General features: G+C 34.5%; 2 protein-coding genes across 3 annotated transcripts; one reads left to right on the forward strand and one right to left on the reverse strand.

Moving 5' to 3' along the window:
- Positions 1-846: 846 nt before the first annotated feature.
- Positions 847-2,355, forward strand: LOC143539469 (transcription factor MYBS1-like). The gene is made up of 2 exons (XM_077032782.1): positions 847-1,525; positions 1,657-2,355. The coding sequence occupies exons 1-2, from the start codon at positions 1,116-1,118 to the stop codon at positions 2,114-2,116; spliced, it is 870 nt and encodes a 289-aa protein (XP_076888897.1). The 5' UTR covers positions 847-1,115; the 3' UTR covers positions 2,117-2,355.
- An 83-nt stretch (positions 2,356-2,438) lies between these two features.
- LOC143539468 (histone deacetylase 15-like) lies at positions 2,439-8,900 on the reverse strand. 2 transcript variants are annotated; one of them, XR_013136447.1, is made up of 18 exons: positions 8,820-8,900; positions 7,971-8,107; positions 6,757-7,026; positions 6,479-6,593; positions 5,745-5,818; positions 5,540-5,615; positions 5,355-5,419; positions 5,176-5,231; positions 4,974-5,097; positions 4,769-4,894; positions 4,569-4,619; positions 4,422-4,490; positions 4,184-4,292; positions 4,023-4,102; positions 3,877-3,959; positions 3,564-3,784; positions 2,604-2,814; positions 2,439-2,567 (listed from the first exon to the last, which is right to left on the reverse strand). XR_013136447.1 is itself a non-coding variant. In XM_077032781.1 (17 exons), exons 2-17 carry the CDS (start codon positions 8,103-8,105, stop codon positions 2,681-2,683), a joined length of 1,788 nt encoding a protein of 595 aa, XP_076888896.1. In that variant the 5' UTR covers positions 8,106-8,107; positions 8,820-8,900; the 3' UTR covers positions 2,439-2,680. The 2 variants fall into 2 exon arrangements, 1 of the variants encoding a protein (XP_076888896.1); XM_077032781.1 differs by having other exon boundaries at positions 2,439-2,814.
- Positions 8,901-20,761: the final 11,861 nt, after the last annotated feature.

A 20,761-nucleotide genomic window follows, 5' to 3' on the forward strand; every position in this document is an offset into this window, starting at 1 on the left:
TCTAAATATTAGTCAAAAAACGGTGAGAATATAAAAATGTAAATTCAGTACAATGATAAGAAATGATGATGTTATTTTTCAGATGAATAGTGAAATTTGCTACTTTATATTACTTCATAGTTCTATATATAGTGAAATTTGTTAGGCCATAAAATTTCTTTGTATAATTGAATGTGGAGGGTCATCTTTGATATATATAAACGAAAGTTTTAAAACTCTCTGGTTGTTTCTTACATTCTCTCAAGTCATCATATTTCATTATTTGTAAATAGAGGTTTCTTATGCATTTGACCCAAATTTACGGGTATGTGTCTCACCAAACCTAGATATTCCTTAAACGAGTTATAACATCTCATTAAATTAAAAATTAATCTTCCCAAATATTTAATGTGAAAATCCTATAAAATAAGTATCTATCAAAAATTAATATATGATTTTTTTAAAATATTATTTATAATTAAGAAACATTTTTATAGTCTAAAAAATAAGCAGGTCTTGGGTCTCACCAAACCCAAATAATTTAAACCGGGTTATAACATCTCATTTATTTGTAAAACTCTTTTATCATTAAATCCTAAGTATATTATTAACTTCCTTACAATTTATAAAATTAAAGTCTTATAATAAATAAAATTAAAATAAAAAATATATAAGTATTATAAACTAAAAATAAAAACAACCCCCGTAATACGGGTAATAAAATTTAGTTAGAATAATATTTCTACACTCAACCTCTATATTTAATCTATATTATAAATATATAGAATTACATTTTATAAAAGAATTTTTTCAATTGGTTAAATATAACTAAATTTTGATTTTTTTACTTTTTAATTGAAAAAATTGAAAATTGTGGACAAGTATGAATTTGTGGAAAAAGGTCTAGCAATTGTTGGAAGTATTATTTGATGAAAAATGACAAGAAAGCCCATCCCTTCAACTTCAAGGTGGTCCTATTCCATTAATACATTTGATGCCCAATTCTTATCCTTCACCACCCCCTTACTTTTATTCTACAAACCCACACAAACACACACACACACACACAACCTCTCTACTCTTCAAACATTCATCAACTCCTTGGTACAACCACTAAAGCCATAGGTACAACAACCATGTCATCATCTAAAATTTGGACCAAAGAAGAAGATAAGGCCTTTGAGAATGCCATTGCTACCCATTGGAATCAGGATTCCAAAGAAGTCCAATGGGATACAATTGCCTCACTTGTACCTACCAAAACCATTCCAGAGTTGAAACAACACTACCACTTACTTGTTGAAGATGTTGATGACATTGAAGGCGGTCTCATTCCGGTCCCAAAGTACCTTGGAGAGGAATCCTCCTCCTCGTCTACCAACCCGAATGGAGGTGGATTAAATTCGAATCGACGCTCCTCTTGTAATTATAGTAACGGGTTTTCGGGGTTCGGTCATGATTCCCCTGGCCAAAGCAGCGGAAAGGGGAATTCCAGGGCGGAACAAGAGCGCCGAAAAGGAATTCCATGGACTGAAGAAGAACATAGGTATGTAATTACCTATTATAAACATAGCCTATTATAAAACATTAAAACCAACCAGACAGTGAGACAACCATGATGCTATAGTTTGAGCTTGGTTGTTGGTACAACTACTTATGCACGTGTTACAAATGCAGGTTGTTTCTACTGGGTTTGGACAAGTTTGGTAAAGGAGATTGGAGAAGCATTTCAAGAAACTATGTGATATCAAGAACACCAACACAAGTTGCAAGTCATGCCCAAAAATACTTCATAAGGTTAAACTCCATGAACCGAGACCGAAGGCGAACGAGCATTCACGATATTACAAGCGTTAATAACGGTGACGTGGCGTCCCACCATGTCCCGATCACGGGCCAATCTGGTAGTACGAACCCGTCAACGGTTGGTGCGCCAATGAAACATCGGCCCCACCAACCGAGTATGCCGCCGGGTATGGGTATGTACGGAGCACCGATGGGCCACCCGGTTGCTGCAGCTCCCGGGCATATGCCGTCGGCGGTTGGAACTCCAGTGATGATGCCGCACAGCCATCATCCACCGTATGTGATGCCGGTTGCATACCCGATGGCTCCGCCGCCAACAATGCATCAATAAAACACTAAATCTTAAAAAGTTTTAATTTTTTTTTGGTTACTACCCTTTATGCAATAATTAAAGTATCTACTAGTCATAGTGGTAGCATTTGACAATGCAGTCCAAATGGTGAGCTTTTCTTTCACAAATAATAATTAGATTGTGAAAGGTTCATCAGGACAAAAAGGACCAACTGATCAATCTCTGTTGGTTAAAGAATTTTCACCAACTGTTGTACAATCTACTCACAATCTTTTCTTTCTTCTTTGCAATTATGTGTACCAGAAAGAATAATAATGGTGGAATGAGTTGTACCACTTGCAATGAAAGTTGTACCTTACTTGATTGATGAGGGGACATGAAAGATATAAAAAGTAAATCTATGGTGGTTTCTCCTCCAACTTTGTGAGGTCCAAAATGTGACACAGAATGAGGTGGTGATTGCCAAAGTTAAGCTGTCAAACATCATTGTCTGTGGATGTCAAAAAGATATCAAAAACAAAAATACCCCATCATAATATCTTCAAAATTAAATATTAATCATAACCCCCCTTAAAAACAATGAAAATACTACTTGGGGAACTTTTAGAGCCAAAATGATGATTTTATACGCTTTCTTGAGTTTAGACGAAGCTGCTCGGAATAGGTGTGATGTAGGAAACTTTTTCTTCCCAACTTCCACCATATTGGTACCACAAATCGGCGTTTTTTCTTCTTTTCTGCAAGATACAAATCATAAAATTAATAAAAAAGACCGGACAAGATTTCAGTGAAGACGACATTCTTGAATATAGATTTAGATTAAAAATACAAATTTTGGACTGCTTGTTTTAGACTAAATACCGCAAAATCAAAAACTGCAACAGTTCCATTATGGGTCAAATGATCGAAAGTAGGCGAGGGGTATTTATAATGCATAAAACCTACTAGATCATGTTAATCGAAAAATTATATTATTATCATCATTATTTTAATTCGATATTTTTCAAATAATATTTATCACACGGATGATTTACAATTTTTAAATTTTGGACAAAATGTTTCGGACAACCCAACCGGCAGAAGATATCAGTTTGACCCGCCCACTTTGCCACTTCTACAACCGACCGTCACACTTCACACCAATAATGAGATGCAGAAAACGAAAACGTTACATCTAGATTTAATAAATGTAAGCCCAAATTTCATAGAAATTTCCAGAATCTCTTATTTCCATTTTACGACGTAATTTAAAAACTTGAAAAAGGACGTTTAAGTGGTCCGCTCCACACAACACCAAAGATTCCCCAAATCATTTTCAAGAATATCATGCAAAGTGAATATCACGCTTACGTGATAAAGATCAATAACAATTTCATGTAAAGACCTTTCGTTTTGCAAAAGTTGGTTTTGAAAAAAAAATCTTTATTTGATAGCCCGAATAATATTAAAAAATAAGGTATGGGACAGAAGATAACAATGAACTCACTTATTTCCTGAATAGCAGCATATGATCCCCATCTTGATTCCAGATCTGAAAAGATGGGCCCTAGATTGGGCCAAAAGTTGTTCTGGATCTTCAAAACTTCTAGGACAGTCCGGAGCCCAGACTTTGAAGGTGTAACATTCTCCAACATGTTTTCAGGTTTTTCATCAAGCAAAACCTTGATTACTGCGGTAGCTGATGATGATATTGAACGAAGATTGTAGCTGCAAAAAGTATTATATATAAATATATAACGTGTTTAAGACTTTTGTTCAAAGAGTTACAAAAAAACATATTAAAAAGGTGAAAAACGAACCCGCCCTCGAGGATAACAAGCAACTTTCCTCTGGATAAAGAAGACAACATTTTTGTCATTTGTGCATAACCAGCAGGAGTCACCTACAAGATTTAAAATTTTAGTAACTACAATAAATATAAGAACATACACAATAGGAAGCTTACATCACAGCATCCAAGTGGATCGCCTCTTGCAGCATCAAATCCAGCTGAAATGATTGTAAAATCAGGGGCAAACTCACGAGCTGCAATCAAGTGAATTACAATAAATAAACAAATTTGTTATAATACACGGATTAGGATAAAAAAAGATAAAAAGAAGTAACCTATTGGAAGCACAATATGCTCAAATGCAAATATATAATCATTGTCACCAACTCCTCCCCGACTCCATGGAACATTCACACAGAATCCTTCTCCACCCATAGAACCAACCTGGCAGAATTCCAGTAACTTTAAAATATTAGAAAATGTAAACAAAAACATAGCTCATGCAGAATACATGTGGATGCATCCACATGATTACAGCCCAATATCTTGAGCAACAAGGGAACAAGTACCTACCTGATGGGCTGCACCAGTACCAGGATAAAATTTCCCACCTTCATGCCTATGTAAGGATATATACAAAACCTGTAACAAATCAATAAAGATATAAATATAAAATATCATCAAACTGAAGATAGTAGCATCAACGGTAGCAAGGATCACCGTTTTGTTCTGCTCATATATTTCTTGAGTACCATTTCCATGGTGCACGTCCTGCAAATAGATGGCGTGCATAATTAATATAGTACTTTGATATTATTTTCAAAGAAAAAACTTTATATAGAAAAACTATCAATTAATATAATTCTTTCATATAATTTCCAAAGAAGGGTTTATATGGAAAAATTATCAGTCAGAATTACCCAATCAAGAATCAACACTTTTTTAGCTCCTGCAGCCTGAGCTGCTGATGCAGCAACTGCAGCATTGTTGTGCAGGCAGAATCCCATTGCATGTTTCACACCAGCATGATGACCTGGCGGACGCACCTGCCACGTCGTACATATATTGATTAAAGTATCCAGGTGAGTTATAGTGACCTCGGTTAGGATTTCAAATTCATATTACCAGAGCAAATCCATTTTTAGCACGCCCAGAATATGTTGCAGAAGCAAGATCAGCACATAATCCTGCAGCCAGCCTTGCAGCAAGTGCTGAATCTTTGTTTGCGTAAGTATCAGGAGTGAAATAACTGCCAGACAAACAATTACAACCAATGTAATTATTGTTACTCTATATAGACAATAGTGATTATCATTATTTAGCATACCTAGCAACACATTGGCTTGAAAGTTGAACAGATTCGATATTTTCATTCGAGTGAACCTTAAAACAAAGATCATGATAATTTGAGGTCAAAAGCCAAAGTTAAACCACAAACTGTTAATATATCTGTCCAATAATGAATAGCTTAGAAGTTGACTATGATATAATGAGAAAAATGCTTACCTTCAGCAATTCTTCTCGTGTAATTTCTCTTGCTGAAATCGGATGGCATCTTCCAGGAAATATACCTACAAGGTTCAACAAACAAAAGAATATCATTAGATGGTATATTATAAATAACAGGTCAAATATAGAAAAATAGCCAAAAAAGAGAAGGGTTTAGTTCGTCAAAGGTAAAAGTCACACACCTGACGTTGCCAGGCTGGCAGCAATTGCTCGAAGACGATCAGGTCTTTCAGGATGAGGATGGGACTTCATTTCAACCTACAACATAAAAACCAAGTAATTATTTTTTGAACTACACAAAGATAAAACGAATGATAAAAAACGAAGGGTAGTGGTTGGTTGTAAGGAAGCATTTATTAAAATTGAGACATCAAGAACAGGTCTTACCTCAGAGTGAAGCAACATTCTTTCATCAAAACCCACAGCTGTTAATTTATGTGGCGACGTAGGTCGTGAAGAAGCTACATTGATAGAACAAAATTAGCATGAAAATGAAAACATATGAAAATGAAAAGGGGGAAAGGAAACATCAACATTCAATAAACTCGTTCAAATGCTATAATGCAACATTTACTACCTAAACGATATCATTTAATATTTCTTTCTTCAATGATGTCTTCTTTCCTTACCTATTGGTAAAAGCCTGATATGGTTTTTTGTTACTAGGTTTGCAAGATATTGGTAACAGCATAAAACAGCCAGTCATTCGATGTAAAAAAGTTGTAGAAACTACTATATTAAATTGGTAACATTCACGTAGCCAGTCATTTGTGTGTACGGAAGTTGGCAGAATTAATAACTGTGTTTAGCTAGGTTTAAGGATTTACGAGTTATAAAAAGAATATAATAGTTACTGATATTGTATATACATACAGCATTACAGCTCATACATGTAACTGATTCCTTGAAAAGCATTCACGTCAGTCATCAGTAAAACACTTCTATTATAGATCAAAGGCAATGAGAAAACTTAGCATAAAAAAACAGGTTTTAATTGAGCAAAGTTTTTTCCATGACTAAATAAACAAAAAAAAAAGTAGGACCTTTTAACTAATCATAATTAAACCTAATGCAACATTGCTATTGAAAATAAACATAAATAAACAAGTTATGATTTACACCTTCCGATTTTCCATTCAATTCCAATGATTTATTCATATCCGAATCCGCCTCATGTAAAGATGATGCAAGAAATCCATGCCTAAGGATTCCAGATTCTTTATGCTCTCCACATATCTGCACATAACAAGTTTTGCAAATTATTAGCGGCCATCCACTGTCAAATCTACCAAAATCATGGATAGCATAATGCATCTTGGATGAGATAAATCATAAATACATAACATTAAATGCTTAAATAAAGAATTTGAATCACAAAAAAAATTTAACATGAGCTTACACGGCAATAGATAGCATCAAGGTTCAACATTGTACAATTAACACAAAACCATGTGGCAACTGTTACATGTTTTTGTAAAGGGTCCCAATCACTGTCATCTTCTTCATCAAGATCACCATCTTTGCCATACATATCTTCAAGGGTCATGTCTTCGTGATTCCCTGGACCTTTTTCTAAAGGATCCCAATCACTGTCATCTTCGTCATCAAAATCACCATCTTTGCCATACATTTCCTCAAGAGTCATGTCTTTATGATTCCCTGAACGCTTCTGTAATTTACCGTATCATAAATTATATATTGCAAATTATCCAAAAAAAGAGGTAAGAAATAACATATCCTCGAGCCGGGGGTCTCACCGGAAGCAGCCTCTCTATCCCTATGGGATAGAGGTAAGGCTGTCTACATCTTACCCTCCTCAGACCCTACCATAGCATTGCTATTGGTGGGATATACTGAGTACGATGATGATGATGATGATGATGATGAAATAACATATCCATATAAAAAAAATGCTACTTAGCTAAACACTTCCAAAATCAGAAGTTCTGCTTATTACAACATTCAAAAATGTTACTCTTGTCAGATAATTATCAGAATTGACAATTAATAAGCAAGTATAGAACTTTTCAAACTCAATGTATTTGTTAATTGGTACTTTTAAATTGTTCAATGCAGTTATTACATTTAAATCTTTCTTTTAAATTACATAAACACTACCAAAAAGAAAGTTAAAACAAGAATATAGGACTAACACTAAGAGTGTTAAATGATATTATGCTTACAAAGTCGACACCTTTGTTAAATACAGACAATTTTTTGTATCTTTAATTAGCATATTTACATTACTCACAATCACTGGTGCATAATGTACATGTCTCTACCAAAAATAGGAAAATGAAAATGATAACAAAAGAGCAAGAAATGCCGTCCGTTGTTATCAAATAAGTAAACATTTTTAAATTACAGTAATAAAAACGAAGAGCCACAAAAATGGAAGTTAAAAACAAGATTAGAATTAGGAGTTCAAATTAAATACTTTCCTTTCGGTATAACAAGAGCATATAAGTCTCTCCACGTGGACTCCTAAACTAACGTTAAAAGTAAATTCCTTTAAAGATTTTAGGCAACAAAAAATCAAGAACTGATTTGCAACGTAGGACAACAAACAAACATATCCTAAATAGAGAATTCCAAGCTAGAAAAGTTGCTTACTTTGGCAGCCACTCCATTGGTTAAAACAATTTGATCGCGAACGTTATTCTCCGACTCCTCATTTCCTAACCGGTTAACTTGCTTAGTCACCGAGACAGATTTGTGGTCGGTTTGACCACCCTCCAATATAACCATCCCTTCATTAAAAACACAACCATCAGCAAATATTAGGGGTGAGCAATAACTGAACCATTAAACGAAACAGAACCAAAATTAACCAATAACTGAATAAACCAAAAAATGGTTATTGATTATTTTTTATACCCTCAGTTAACCAAAATTAACCAAGCCGAAATTAACCGAAAAGTGGTTATCTGTTATTTTCTATACCCGCGGTTAACCAAAATTAACCGAACCGAACCATTCATATTTTCATATATTTCTAGTTTTTATACCACCATTTCTTGTACATATACCTCCATTTTATGTATTTATATCTACATTTCATGTACTTATGTATTCAATTTCATGTATTTATGCATCCATTTCATGTATTTTAAGTAAAGCTTTTAGCCCAAGTTAAACCGAATAAACCAAACCGATAATAACCAAACCGTGCACACCCATATCAGCAATGAATCAATTATGCCCTAAACCCTAATAATGTTGCAGCAATGAGGTTAAACCCTAACAGTTGCATAATTACGCCTACGAATTAAACATTAACACCGAAAGAAGCTGTTTTGGTACTGAATTGGACCTAAACCTAAACTATAGTGTCTCAAATTACTACGCAAATATATAAAGGTTTAGGTTTAAATGTTTGAGAATGCAAAATTGACGAAAGCTGTGACGAATAATAATGAGAATTAAAATCGTAAGTTAGAATGACGGATGAACTGAACTGACCTGACGGTGAATGAGACTGACGGACGTTAACTCTCTCTGTCTCTGACTGTGATTTATGTCAACTCAACTCGTGACTCTGAATTTGGGGGTAGAAATAATAATAATAATAATAATAATAATAATAATAATAATAATAATAATAATAATAATAGGCGAAGCTGGCTTTCTGTTGGCGGGAATTTTCCAACTAGCTCCTTATTCTTTAAGCCTTTTTTACTATTACCCCCCCCCTTTTTCCTCTTCACTTGAGCCTGTTGTGGTCCGCCAGCCGTTAGCGGTAAGAGTGTTCACGGTCTGGTTTTTCACAGTTTTTATGTCAAAACGTTAGTAACAATTTTTATTTTTGTAAACCAAACCGTTAGTGACGGTTTGGTTTCACGGGTTGGGCTTGTTGGGGTTTTGTACAAAAGGACCAAAATAATTTATGATATATAATTGTATAGCTCTTGATAATTTAGAGAATTTAGCAAATATCATTACCGCAAATGATTTCTAGATTCTTATTTAAAAACTTGAAAGGCAAAGTTAAGTCTTTTGCGTTTTAGACTGAGCTTAGCCCACATTTTTTTTATTTACTTATTTAGTGTTAGGGTATGTTTGGCAAAACTAGTTGTTGACTTGTAGTTATAAGCTGGTGGCTGATAATTGTAGCCTAAGTAACACGGGAACGGGTACGGTACCTATATACAGGGACGTTACGGGTACGGAAAACGGCAAAAATCCAATATAGGGTACGGCAAAAAATAAAAATTAAAAAATATAAAAATATTAAACAAAGTTCAAAATAGATTTATATGATATAAAGTGCAAACTCTAAAAAAAACTATATCAACTATAGATAATTAATTATCAATAAAATATAAATAAATATATAGTTGTTATCTATATATATAATGCCAATTTTAAACATTTTATGTATAAAATTATAAATTGAGGACCAAATGTAAACTAGTCTGATAGAGAGGATTAAATGTTAAAATGCATAATCTAAGTTAACACTTTATATGTAAAAGTTAACAAGTTTTAGGGACCAAATGCAATCCAGAAAAGATCTAAGGGGTTAAATGTTAAAATTAAACTTCTTCTTCTTCTTCATGGTTTTCCAGCGCCGGAAATCTTCATCGGAATATGCTATTTGGCTCCTCTGCCATGCTATTGAATATAGAAAGTGGAAACTTCTCGGAATCGTTTGTTGCTCGTCCCAATTTAACGGGTTCGTTTAAGAAGCGTTTCTGACGCATTTCCGACGCGCATCCACCCCCATCACGTCCCTAGGACGGGGACTCCACATGGTTAGGCGTTTCAGTGCATCATAATCTGTAGCTGGTAGCTGTAGCTTTTTATATATATTTAGGTGTTTAACAAAATAGCTGAAACTTTAATAAATTGTATAAAATGACCAAAATGAGCATAATTAAAAAAACATAATACTAAATGTATATATCTTGGAGGTTATTTAAGTAACTGTAAATACTAAAATCTTTTAGCTTTTTCTAAACGCAATTAGTAGAAGCTTCAAGTTTTTCTTCTAGCCCAAAAGTTTCAAACTCCTTCAACTAAACAAGGTTTTTTATTGAGTTAGAGTTTTTTCTTAAAAGCTGTAAGCTACTATTAATTCCCTGCCAAACATATCCTTACTCTTTATATTAAGGGCGTATTCGTTTCACATAATGAAATGAAATTAGAATTGGAATTTGCATAAGATTTGGAATTTGACAGAATTGGATTTGGAATCTGAACATTTCAATAGGAATTGAAATTGAAAATCCAGTTACATTCTTAATATGTTCGTTTGACAAATGAATTGTAATATATCACCACAAATGAGTAGGAATCGTTTTTTTAACGAGGATAACGGCGAAAATATTTTAGTTTTTTTGGATTTTTTGTTTTTTATTTATATTTTGCGTTATGTTTTTTTATTGTTTTTTTAAAAATTTTTATGGGTTTTCTATTAAGATCAAAACCCCTAAAAAATATTCAAAATAATAATAGAAAATAAATAACTCAAAATATAAATTAAAAACAAAAAAAGTAAAAAAAGAACTAAAATGTTTTATTCGTTGTCCTCGTTAAAAAAAATCAAATGAATTTTCTTGAATTCCTCTACATTTTGAAAGGATTTGGAATTCTTTTATTTAAAAGAATTTGAAGGAATTGAATTCCAATTTCAATTCCAATTCTTTAAACCGAACACACCATTTGAAATTAATATTTCAATTTCAACGAACGAACACGCCATGTTATAGGATTTTAGTTCAAATTCTTATGAATTCCCACGAATTTCCATGTATTATGCTATAGAGTAATCACTTATATTAAATAATGTTTGTAATAAGCATTAATAACTTTTATTTAATTATGTCTATCAGTATATTTCTTTACGCATACGTGTATAATATAAAATATTTAGACAATATATATATAATTAAATCATACGGTCCATTCTAGACCTTCTAGTTTTATACAGTTGGTTTTGGTACAGACCGTAACCAAATCGTTTGTTACGGCTTGAAAATTTTGAAACCAATCGACCGAAATTTAAGAAAGAAAATGATGCAGTTTCGAAAGCATTCAATGGATCAAGACACTCATGATAATCAAAGACGATAAAATCGAACCAAAGGTCCAAGAACAATGCTCTTATAGTAATAAATTTAATCAAAAACTAAATAAACAATAAATACTAGCCCTTATTTATACTAAATATTTGAATATTAAAATAAGCAACAAAATATTAAATAAAAGGAAACAATTATTTAAATAACTAAAAGATTATCTTCTAACTTGTTCCATACTCCAACGTCTTCATGTGGAACGCCTTCTTCGGTCAGGTCCTATTATCGTCCCGTATCTCAAATTCAACAAACATAACAAAAATTCTAAAGATAAAAGATCCCTGCATTGATATCGAAAAAATGGTTACAAGCAAATCAAAAATTACACGATACAAACTAGCCTAAGGATTTGGAGCAGGCGTGTCTGGCTTCGGTGAAGTTGGCGGGGTAAATGGCGTGTCTTCTGTTTCTTCTGTCAAATATTCTTTTAGGCGGAAGACACCATCACCCGCCGCTGCAAACTCAGGTAACATGTCCTGAAGAGGGAATGACAGATTGTCATACTCATTCACGCGCATGTCGTATTCTTTCTTAACGTCAACACCATGAAGCGGGTGTTCTTCAACCGAGCGGCCAGCTTGGGCATATTCCAGTCCCTCCTTGAAGCCAATCAAGCGGCCAGATTGGGATGATGTGTTGAGCAAGATAACCAAGCTATCTAACAACTCAGGCCCTTCTTTAATATGCTTGATAACCTATCAAAACAAAGACACAGGTGAGCATCCGCAAGATAACTAGCGTTAAAAAAGTTATAATAAGGAAAAGGAAGAAGAGACGTACCAAGGATCCAAGAGCCATTGGCAATCTTCCTCAGCTCGTTTCACCTTCCCCTGCAATTCGCGATACCCGTCGGCCATAGTTAGATTGTCTTTAAGATATTTGGCCGCACGAGTCTCTACGTCTTCATGCGCCTTGAGGAGGGCATCATATGCAGTTTGCAAATCAGAGGACTTCTTCTCCATCACCTCGGCTTGTTTTTTCCTTAGCCGAGCTTCCGCTTCAAATGATTGGATCAAGTTACCTTGAGAAGTAACTTGAGTCTCTAAAGCGGTGTTAGCTTTGAGGGCTTTGGCAAGGTCTTCCTCTTTCTTCCGGGTTGCATCCCGGGCGGCTTCAAGAAGGGCGTTTTGTTTCTTACACGCCTCCTCCCATTGGCGTACAACAGTGGCTTGCCTATCCTTCTCATTTTGGAGGGCAATAAGTGCGTCCTTCAGCTTCCACTCTGCAGTATTGGATTTCTGGCGCTGCTCATCCGCCACTTGTTTCGCTTCTTTCGTAGCTCGGGACATCTCACCCCATCTCTCCCCCATTGATCGCCATTCTCGCAAAATTTCCTGTCCGATGGCTACAGTATTGGCCAGGACAGAATTAAAGTTCTGGGCAAGGTCTTGACGAGGGCGCCAGCGCTGGAAGGCGCGCTCAGCGGGCGGCACCCCGCGACTGACAAACTCGGCGCAAACGTCAGGGTCAGAAAAACGTGATCCATGTTCCAGAGTCCAGTGCGGGATATATAAGTGATCATCTTCACCCGGGTTCCCCATCCCATAGTAATCCAGCATTAAAGGTTGGGAATGGGACACCTCTCCTTCACCCGTCGGAAGGGGAGTTGAAGAAAACAAATGAGATGGTGAAAAATGGGGCGCATCCTGATTCACTGGGCCCTTAGTATCTTGCGTCGGTTCCGTCTCCTTTGAACCAGATACGTCATCGAACAAAACGCTATCTGGCGCCCCCTCTGTCGTTGGCAGAGGCGAGGGCGCCTTCTCTGTCTCTGGTGGTGATGAAGGTAACTTCTCAGTCTCAGGTGGCGGCGTTGGTGGCTTCGATGAAGACACACCTTCACCAGCAGATCCACTTGGCTCTACAAGAAACAAGGAAAATTTAAATGTTGAATAAAAAGTTAACGATAAAGGAAAGTTTCTGTGTAAACTTACTGGAAAGTTCCTTGTTCCGATCAGCAAGGCTGTTTTTTTGCTTCTTTGGGCGGTTCGCCCGATACTTTTTCTTGGCGGGTTCTTCCTCGGCATCTGCGTGGCTGGCCTCCGCGTCACTTGCCTTGGAAGACCGTTGCTTCTTTTTGTGCTCCAGCTCTGCTAGCACGCGTGCGACGGATGAAATATAAAGATGTATCATCAGAACATTCTTCCTTCGGGGGTGATGATTCGTCACTTAATGAAAGAATAACGACCACCCCGTCGGAAGTAATGGCATGTAATGGATGAGGATTTAGAATGTACGCACCTATTTGAAATATAGCCTCACAGGCTATCGGCTCGGCGCACACCTTGGTTGGGAAGAGGAGGCGGCCCCGAGTTTTGTCCAATATGGGCAAGTCCTTCGCATCGCGGATGCGTTTTTGCGGACAGCCCATATCGCCAATAAGGGCGTTCAGCATAGACCCTTCACCTGAGTTGCACGCAATAAAGGTTAAAACAATAAACTACAAAATAAAACTGTAACTTACAAAGGACGGAAAGCTTACTCTCATCCACATTTTGAAAAAACGGGTCCAACTCCGGATATGGCCATTCAACCTCTTCTTGTTGTTGGGAAGAGCCACCAGCCGGAGGTTTGCTAGTAGTCTTCCTCTTTTTCTTTTCTTGCTTCACAACCTTCTCCTTTACAACCTTCAAAGTCAAAATCTTATGATGTTTGTCTCACGTGTCAATTTATGTTACCTTTGTTTTTATTATTGAATAAGTCAGGAGAATAAGTCTAGTCTTCCTATATGGTCGGTTTGTTAGCTAGTTTTCTGGAGTAGTGGAGTTGAACGTTAATTTGTTTTAGTATTTATGTACTTGTAATTCTCAGTTTTTTAATTATTCAGAAACATTTGAGCAGTCATCTTTGTGTGTTACTCAATTGCTCTAAGTTTGTGAATTTGTAACATTATGTGTGTGTTCATACTTCATCGTACCTTACCAATTGGAAGTTCCAATGAAGCATACATATTGTGACTTTCAATGCCCCTGTATGACATATCTGAATGAAAACAAGTTAGTGATTATAGAATGTTGTACTTTTAGGATAGGTATATATACAGTGTAGTAAAAGTATTCAAGTATTAAGTTTCAAAGATAAAACTTATAATATATTTTTTTTATTCCCTAACATGGTTCATTCCATACCAAACAGGATAAGGTATTGGACAGAAGATGACAATGAACTCACTTATTTCCTGAACAGAAGCATATGATCTCCATCTTGATTCTAGATCTGAAAAGATGGGCCCTAGATTGGGCCAAAAGGTGTTCTGGATCTTCAAAACTTCTAGGACAGTCCGGAGCCCAGATTTAGAAGGCACTACAAATGCTTTCGGGTTTTTCACCAAGCAAGACCTTTATTACTGCTGTAGCTGATGATGATAATGAACGGAGATTGTAGCTGCAAAAATACAAATATAAATATATCACGTTGAAGATAAAAAAAAAATTGTGATAAACGAACCCGCCCTCAAGAATAACAAGCAACTTTCCTCTAGATAAAGAAGTCAACATATTTGTCATTTGTGCATAACCAGCAGGAGTCACCTACCAGATTTAAGATTTTATTAATTACATAAAAATATGAAAACATATACAATAAGAAGCTTACATCACAGCATCCAAGTGGATCGCCTCTTGCAGCATCAAACCCAGCTGAAATGATTGTAAAATCAGGGGCAAACTCACGAGCTGCAATCAAGTGACTTAAAATAAATAAACAGAATTGTTATAATACGCATATTAGCAAAAAGAAAGATAAAAGAAATAACCTATTGGAAGCACAACATGCTCAAATGCGAAAATATAATCATTGTCTCCAACTCCTTCGCAACTCCATGGAACATTTACACAGAACCCTTCTCCACCCATAGAGCCAAACTGGCAGAAAAATATATAACATAACTTCCAGCATAGCAGCTACGCGCCTACGCTGAATACATGTGGATTGCATCCACATGATTCCAACTAAAAGTATTGAGCAAGAATGGAACATGACCTACCTCATGGGCTGCACCAGTGTAAGGATAAAATTTTCCACCTTCGTGTCTATGTAAGGATATATACAAAACCTGTAACAAACCAATATAAATATAGAATATTATCAAGCTGTTCATAGTACATGCAACTAGATGCTTTTGTTAGTATAGAATATTAAAATTAATGGTTTCAAGGATCACCGTTTTATTCTGCTCATATATTTCTTGAGTACCATTTCCATGGTGTATGTCCTGCAAATAGATAATTAATATAACACTTTCAAATTAATTTATCTACTAAAAGTGTTCAAAAAAAATTTATAAACTATCAGTCAGAATTACCCAATCAAGAATCAACACTTTTTTTGCTCCTGCAGCCTGAGCTGCTGATGCAGCAACTGCAGCATTGTTGTGCAGGCAGAATCCCATTGCATGTTTTACACCAGCATGATGACCTGGAGGACGCACCTGCCACGTCACACATATATTGATTAAAGTGTCCAGAGTAGTGACCACAGTTTTCAAAGTTTCAATTTCATTTTACCAGAGCAAACCCATTTTTAGCACGCCCCAAATATATTGCAGAAGCAAGATCAGCACATAATCCTGCTGCCAGCCTTGCAGCAAGTGCTGAATCTTTGTTTGCATAAGTATCAGGAGTGAAATAACTGCCAGGCAAACAATTATAACAGAATTAATTATTGTTACCAAATATAGACAACAGTGATTATCATTATTTAGCATACCTAGCAACATGCTGGCTTGAAAGTTGAACGGATTCGATATTTTCATTAGAGTGAACCTTGAAACAAAGATCGTGATAATTTGAGGTCAATAACCAAATTACCAAAGTTTAACCACATAAAATGTTTACAAGCTGACAATGATGTAATGAGAAAAATGCCTACCATCAACAGTTCTTCTCTTGTAATTTCTCTTGCTGAAATCGGATGGCATCTTCCAGGAAATATACCTACAAGGTATGTTATTAATAATGGGTCAAATATGAAAAGGTAGCCAAAAAAGAAAAGAATTAAATAGGTTAAGAGTAAGAGTCACACACCTGCTGTTGCCAGGCTGGCAGCAATTGCTCGAAGACGATCTGGTCTTTCAGGATGAGGATGAGACTTCATTTTAACCTACAAAATAAAGACCAAGTGCGTGTATGTTTATCCAAATAATTATTTTTTGGGCTACATTAGCATTAAAAAAATGATAAATAACTAAGAATGGTGGTTCGTATTTAGAAAATATTCATAAAAATTGAGATATCAATAACAGATCTTACCTCAGAGTGAAGCAACATTCTCTCATCAAAACCCACAGCTGTTAGTTTATCTGAGGCCATAAATTGTGAGCAAGAAGCTACATTTATAGAACAAAATTATCATGAAAATGAAAGCATGTGAAATGAAAAGGAAGAAGAATACATCAACATCCAACAAACTCTTTCAATGCTATAATGCAATATTAATTAGACAATATCATTGTATATTACATTATTACCTATTAATAAAAGCCTACTAAGGCTTTTTTGTTGTTATGTGCGCATGATATCAGGACATGGCAGAATAATTAGATGTGGAGAAGTTTTAGAAACTATTATATCAAATTGGTAACAACATAAAGCAGCCGGTCATTTGTGTATACAGTATTTCACAAAATTAATGACAGTCTTTAGCTAGGCTTAAGGATTTAGAAGTAACAGCTTTTAAAAAGAAAAGCAATCACGTCAATAGTTAGTTAAATTCTTCTATAAAATATCAAAAGCAATGAGATAATTTATTATTATTGGTTACAAGAGATTCTCTTTTTTTCTAAAACTCCAAAACCAAAAAATTTGAAATGGTTTGAGCATTATATCAAATTATAATAGAATGTTACTATAGCATTAAGCTGTTTACAAGAACAAGAACTACAAATTATTTTGTATACTTTCACTCAATTTGCATTTGTCTCTTCGTTAGATTTTTTTTCTACATAAGCTAATGTTATTCCAAAATTCTGATTCAAGAAAAGAAGAAATTTCGAATGAGCAGAGTTTTTTCCGAGACTACATAAACAAAAACAAAGTATGACCTTATAACTAATCATAAATAAACCTAATGCAACATGACTACTACTACTACACAAAAACACACACACACATAAACTAAAAAAAGTTAAGAGTTACACCTTCCGATTTTCCATTCCGTTCCAATAACTTATTTTTAACCGAATCCGCCTTGTGTAATGGCGACGCAAGAAAGCCATGCCTAACAATTCCAGAATCTTTATGCTCTCCGCATATCTGAAAAAGTTTTGCAAATTATTAACAAGTATCCACTGTCAGATATACCAAAACCACGAATAACAGAATACATCTTAGATGAGATAAATCATAAATACATAACATTAAATACTTAAATAAAGAACTTGCATCACAAAAGAATTTAACAAGAGCTTACATGACAATAGATAGCATCATCAAGGTTGAACATCGTACAATTAACACAAAACCATGCAGCAACCTTTACATGTTTTTCTGAAGGCTCACAATCGCTGTCATCTTCGTCATCAACATCACCATCTTTGCCATACATATCCTCAAGAGTCATGTCTTTGTGGTTCCCTGAACGCTTCTGTAATTAAACCGTATCATATATTATATATTGCAAATTATCCAAAAAAAAGAGTAAGAAATAGCATATAAGACACTAGTCATAGCTAAAACCTCCAGATCAGAAGTTCTGCTTATTACAACGATCAAAAATGTTACTCTTGTCAGATAATTATCAGGTTTGACCATTTAAAAGCAAGTGGTATAGAACTTTACAAACTCAAAAGTATTTGTTAATAGGACTACTTTACATAATGCAGTTATTACATTTAAATCTTTCTTTTATATTAGATAAACACTATGGAAGTTAAAAGAGAAGTAGAGGACTAACATTAAGAGTTTAAAATGATACTATACTTAAAAAGTCAACACCTTTCTTATATACAAAAAAACTTGTACGGTTTATTTGTATCTTTAATTAGCATATTCTATCTACTGCATTTAGAATTGGTTGCAACAAAGTTTAGGTGTGTGATTTTTTCATCATTGGAGACCACTAATTAATTTATATATTACCTTATACTATAAAAACCAACTAATAAAAAGTGTTTGCCGGTTACTTCTATTGCCACGTATACAATCTTCTGATAAACCGACACCATATTTAATTACCATCCTGACTTTGCCACCGTTTATCATCGCTACCATAAACTACACCGACGGAGGAAGTGGTGGTTTGAAGCAATGGTGGCAGTTTATGGTAGCAATGATATACGGTGGCAAAGTCAGGATGGTAATTAAATATGGTGCCGGTTTATCAGAATATTGTATGCGTGGCAATAGAAGTAACCGACAAAAAAACTCTTTTATAAGCCGGTTTTTATAGCATAGGTTATATATATAGGATTAGGATCATGTGAGAACTATTTTGAAATTGAGAAAACTGAGAACCATTTTGGAACACAAAAAATATTCTTTTTATAGAAAATAAAAAAAAACTATAAAACAAAAAAAGGACGAAAATAAAAAAAGTAAAAAAGCCAAAATTTTTATTTTTCATCCCGGTTTCATAAAAAAATAATAAAAAATGGGAAAAAAATACCGGTTTAGCAAAATTATACATATATGTATAATACGTATTTTTTAATTTTATACAAATTAATCTTTATACACATATGTACAGTTAAGATAAATGATAATGTACATATGTGTACATTATGTAAATCGAGATTAAATAAAAATATACATATGTGTATAATTAGGGTTTTTATTTATGAAATTGGGATGAAAAATACAAAATTTTTGTTTTTTTACTTTTTTAAAATTTTCCTTTTTTTTGTTGTATAATTTTTTAAGAGGTTTTTTTTGTGACCCAAAATGATTCTCAAAGTTCTCAATTTCAAAAGGTTTTCTTAGGATCCTTACCCTATATATATAAATTATTTAACGGCCTCAAAATGACGAAAAAAACTCACACCGAAACTGTATTGCAACCAATTCTAAATGTAGTAGATAGAAATAGTGTATAATGTACATTTCCCCTCGTATCTTAATCGGCATAGTAACGTAGACCACCGACTGGCGGTCAGTCTCCATCCATTTATTAAACATCAGCAAACTATGCACGCCAACAACATAAACCCTAACAGTTCTGTTAAACCATAATGTTGCAGCAATGAGCTTAAACCCTAACAGTTGCATAATTCGACTACGAATCAAACATAAACACCGAAACAAACTGTTTTCGTACTGAACTGGTAAATACAGCAAGTTAAACAATGCATTATTGACGAATATTAATGAGAATAAAATTGAAATCAGAATGACGGATGAACTGAACTGAACTGACCTGATTTAGCCGATTACAGCTTTGAATTTGATTGCGAGTGATTCGTGTCTGAATTTGTGATACGTTTAGCACAGGGTTAAATTGGTTAGTTTCTAGAGCTGGCAAACGGGTCGGGTCAACGGATCGCGGGTTAGGGTCTAAATGGGTCGGATAAAGAAAGTGTTGTTTTGATTTCGGTCGGAACAGATCCTGCTTGAGTAGTTCATGTTGAATTAACTATTTTTACTAACATTTTAAAAAGATTAGCGTTAAATTAAGTTTTTCTTTTATGGTTACATTTTATCCGATAATATTATTTTAATGGTAAAATAATATTATTTTAATTTGAAGGAAAGATTGATGAGTGACCAGTTCATTCATTTTCATGTCAAATGTAACATATTATAAGTGCAAAAATATCATATAATGGGGTCTTGTTCCTTCCCATCTTAACATAAACAAGCCTCGTATATCATTACGGTGGGTGGTGTTGCCCTTGGAGGTGTGACCACAATAATTGTGTGGCGTCCTCGACCTCTGCAATCTCACACCATTAAATTGTTTTACCCAATCATGGCAATCCACATTCAGTTCTTTTTCTTTATTATCTTTTTTTTATTTAATTTAAATATTATTTTAATTATTGTGAGTAGCGAAACAATATTTTCGGCCAATGTGACGAGACGCTTTTCGTTTTCATTACGAATTACCTAAACACTTCAAGTAATATAAGGATAGAGACCATAAATCTATTCTTCTAACACATTTTATTATTTAGAACCGCTCTTTAAACACTTGACTTCTTGTAACGTTATAAAAAAAATCTTCTAAAACCACAAATTTTTAAGCATTTGACTTGTTGTAACTTGTAACCTTATAAAAAAAAGTAATAAAACCGCAAATTATGAAACCGATTCAATCAAATTGGCAATTAGATGGTACAAAATTATATTTAGAAACTAAACTTCAATTGGGTTTACTACTTGAATTGGGTTA

The sequence above is a fragment of the Bidens hawaiensis genome, unplaced genomic scaffold (genome assembly GCF_021521415.1).
Source record: "Bidens hawaiensis isolate Kalapana, Puna unplaced genomic scaffold, B.hawaiensis_p1.1 tig00011896_1, whole genome shotgun sequence".
Classification (NCBI taxonomy): domain Eukaryota; kingdom Viridiplantae; phylum Streptophyta; class Magnoliopsida; order Asterales; family Asteraceae; genus Bidens; species Bidens hawaiensis.

What these genes read in the sequence shown, in the direction of transcription:
- LOC143539468 (XM_077032781.1), bottom strand. Translation starts at nt 8,105, where the DNA reads ATGGTTATATTGGAGGGTGGTCAAACCGACCACAAATCTGTCTCGGTG. An exon ending in CCAATGGAGTGGCTGCCAAA is followed by an intron (nt 7,027 to 7,970) that starts GTAAGCAACTTT and finishes GGTAAATTACAG; the next exon opens with AAGCGTTCAGGGAATCATAA. An exon ending in CTAAAAATGGATTTGCTCTG is followed by an intron (nt 4,895 to 4,973) that starts GTAATATGAATT and finishes ACGACGTGGCAG; the next exon opens with GTGCGTCCGCCAGGTCATCA.
- LOC143539469 (XM_077032782.1), top strand. Translation starts at nt 1,116, where the DNA reads ATGTCATCATCTAAAATTTGGACCAAAGAAGAAGATAAGGCCTTTGAG. An exon ending in TGGACTGAAGAAGAACATAG is followed by an intron (nt 1,526 to 1,656) that starts GTATGTAATTAC and finishes TTACAAATGCAG; the next exon opens with GTTGTTTCTACTGGGTTTGG.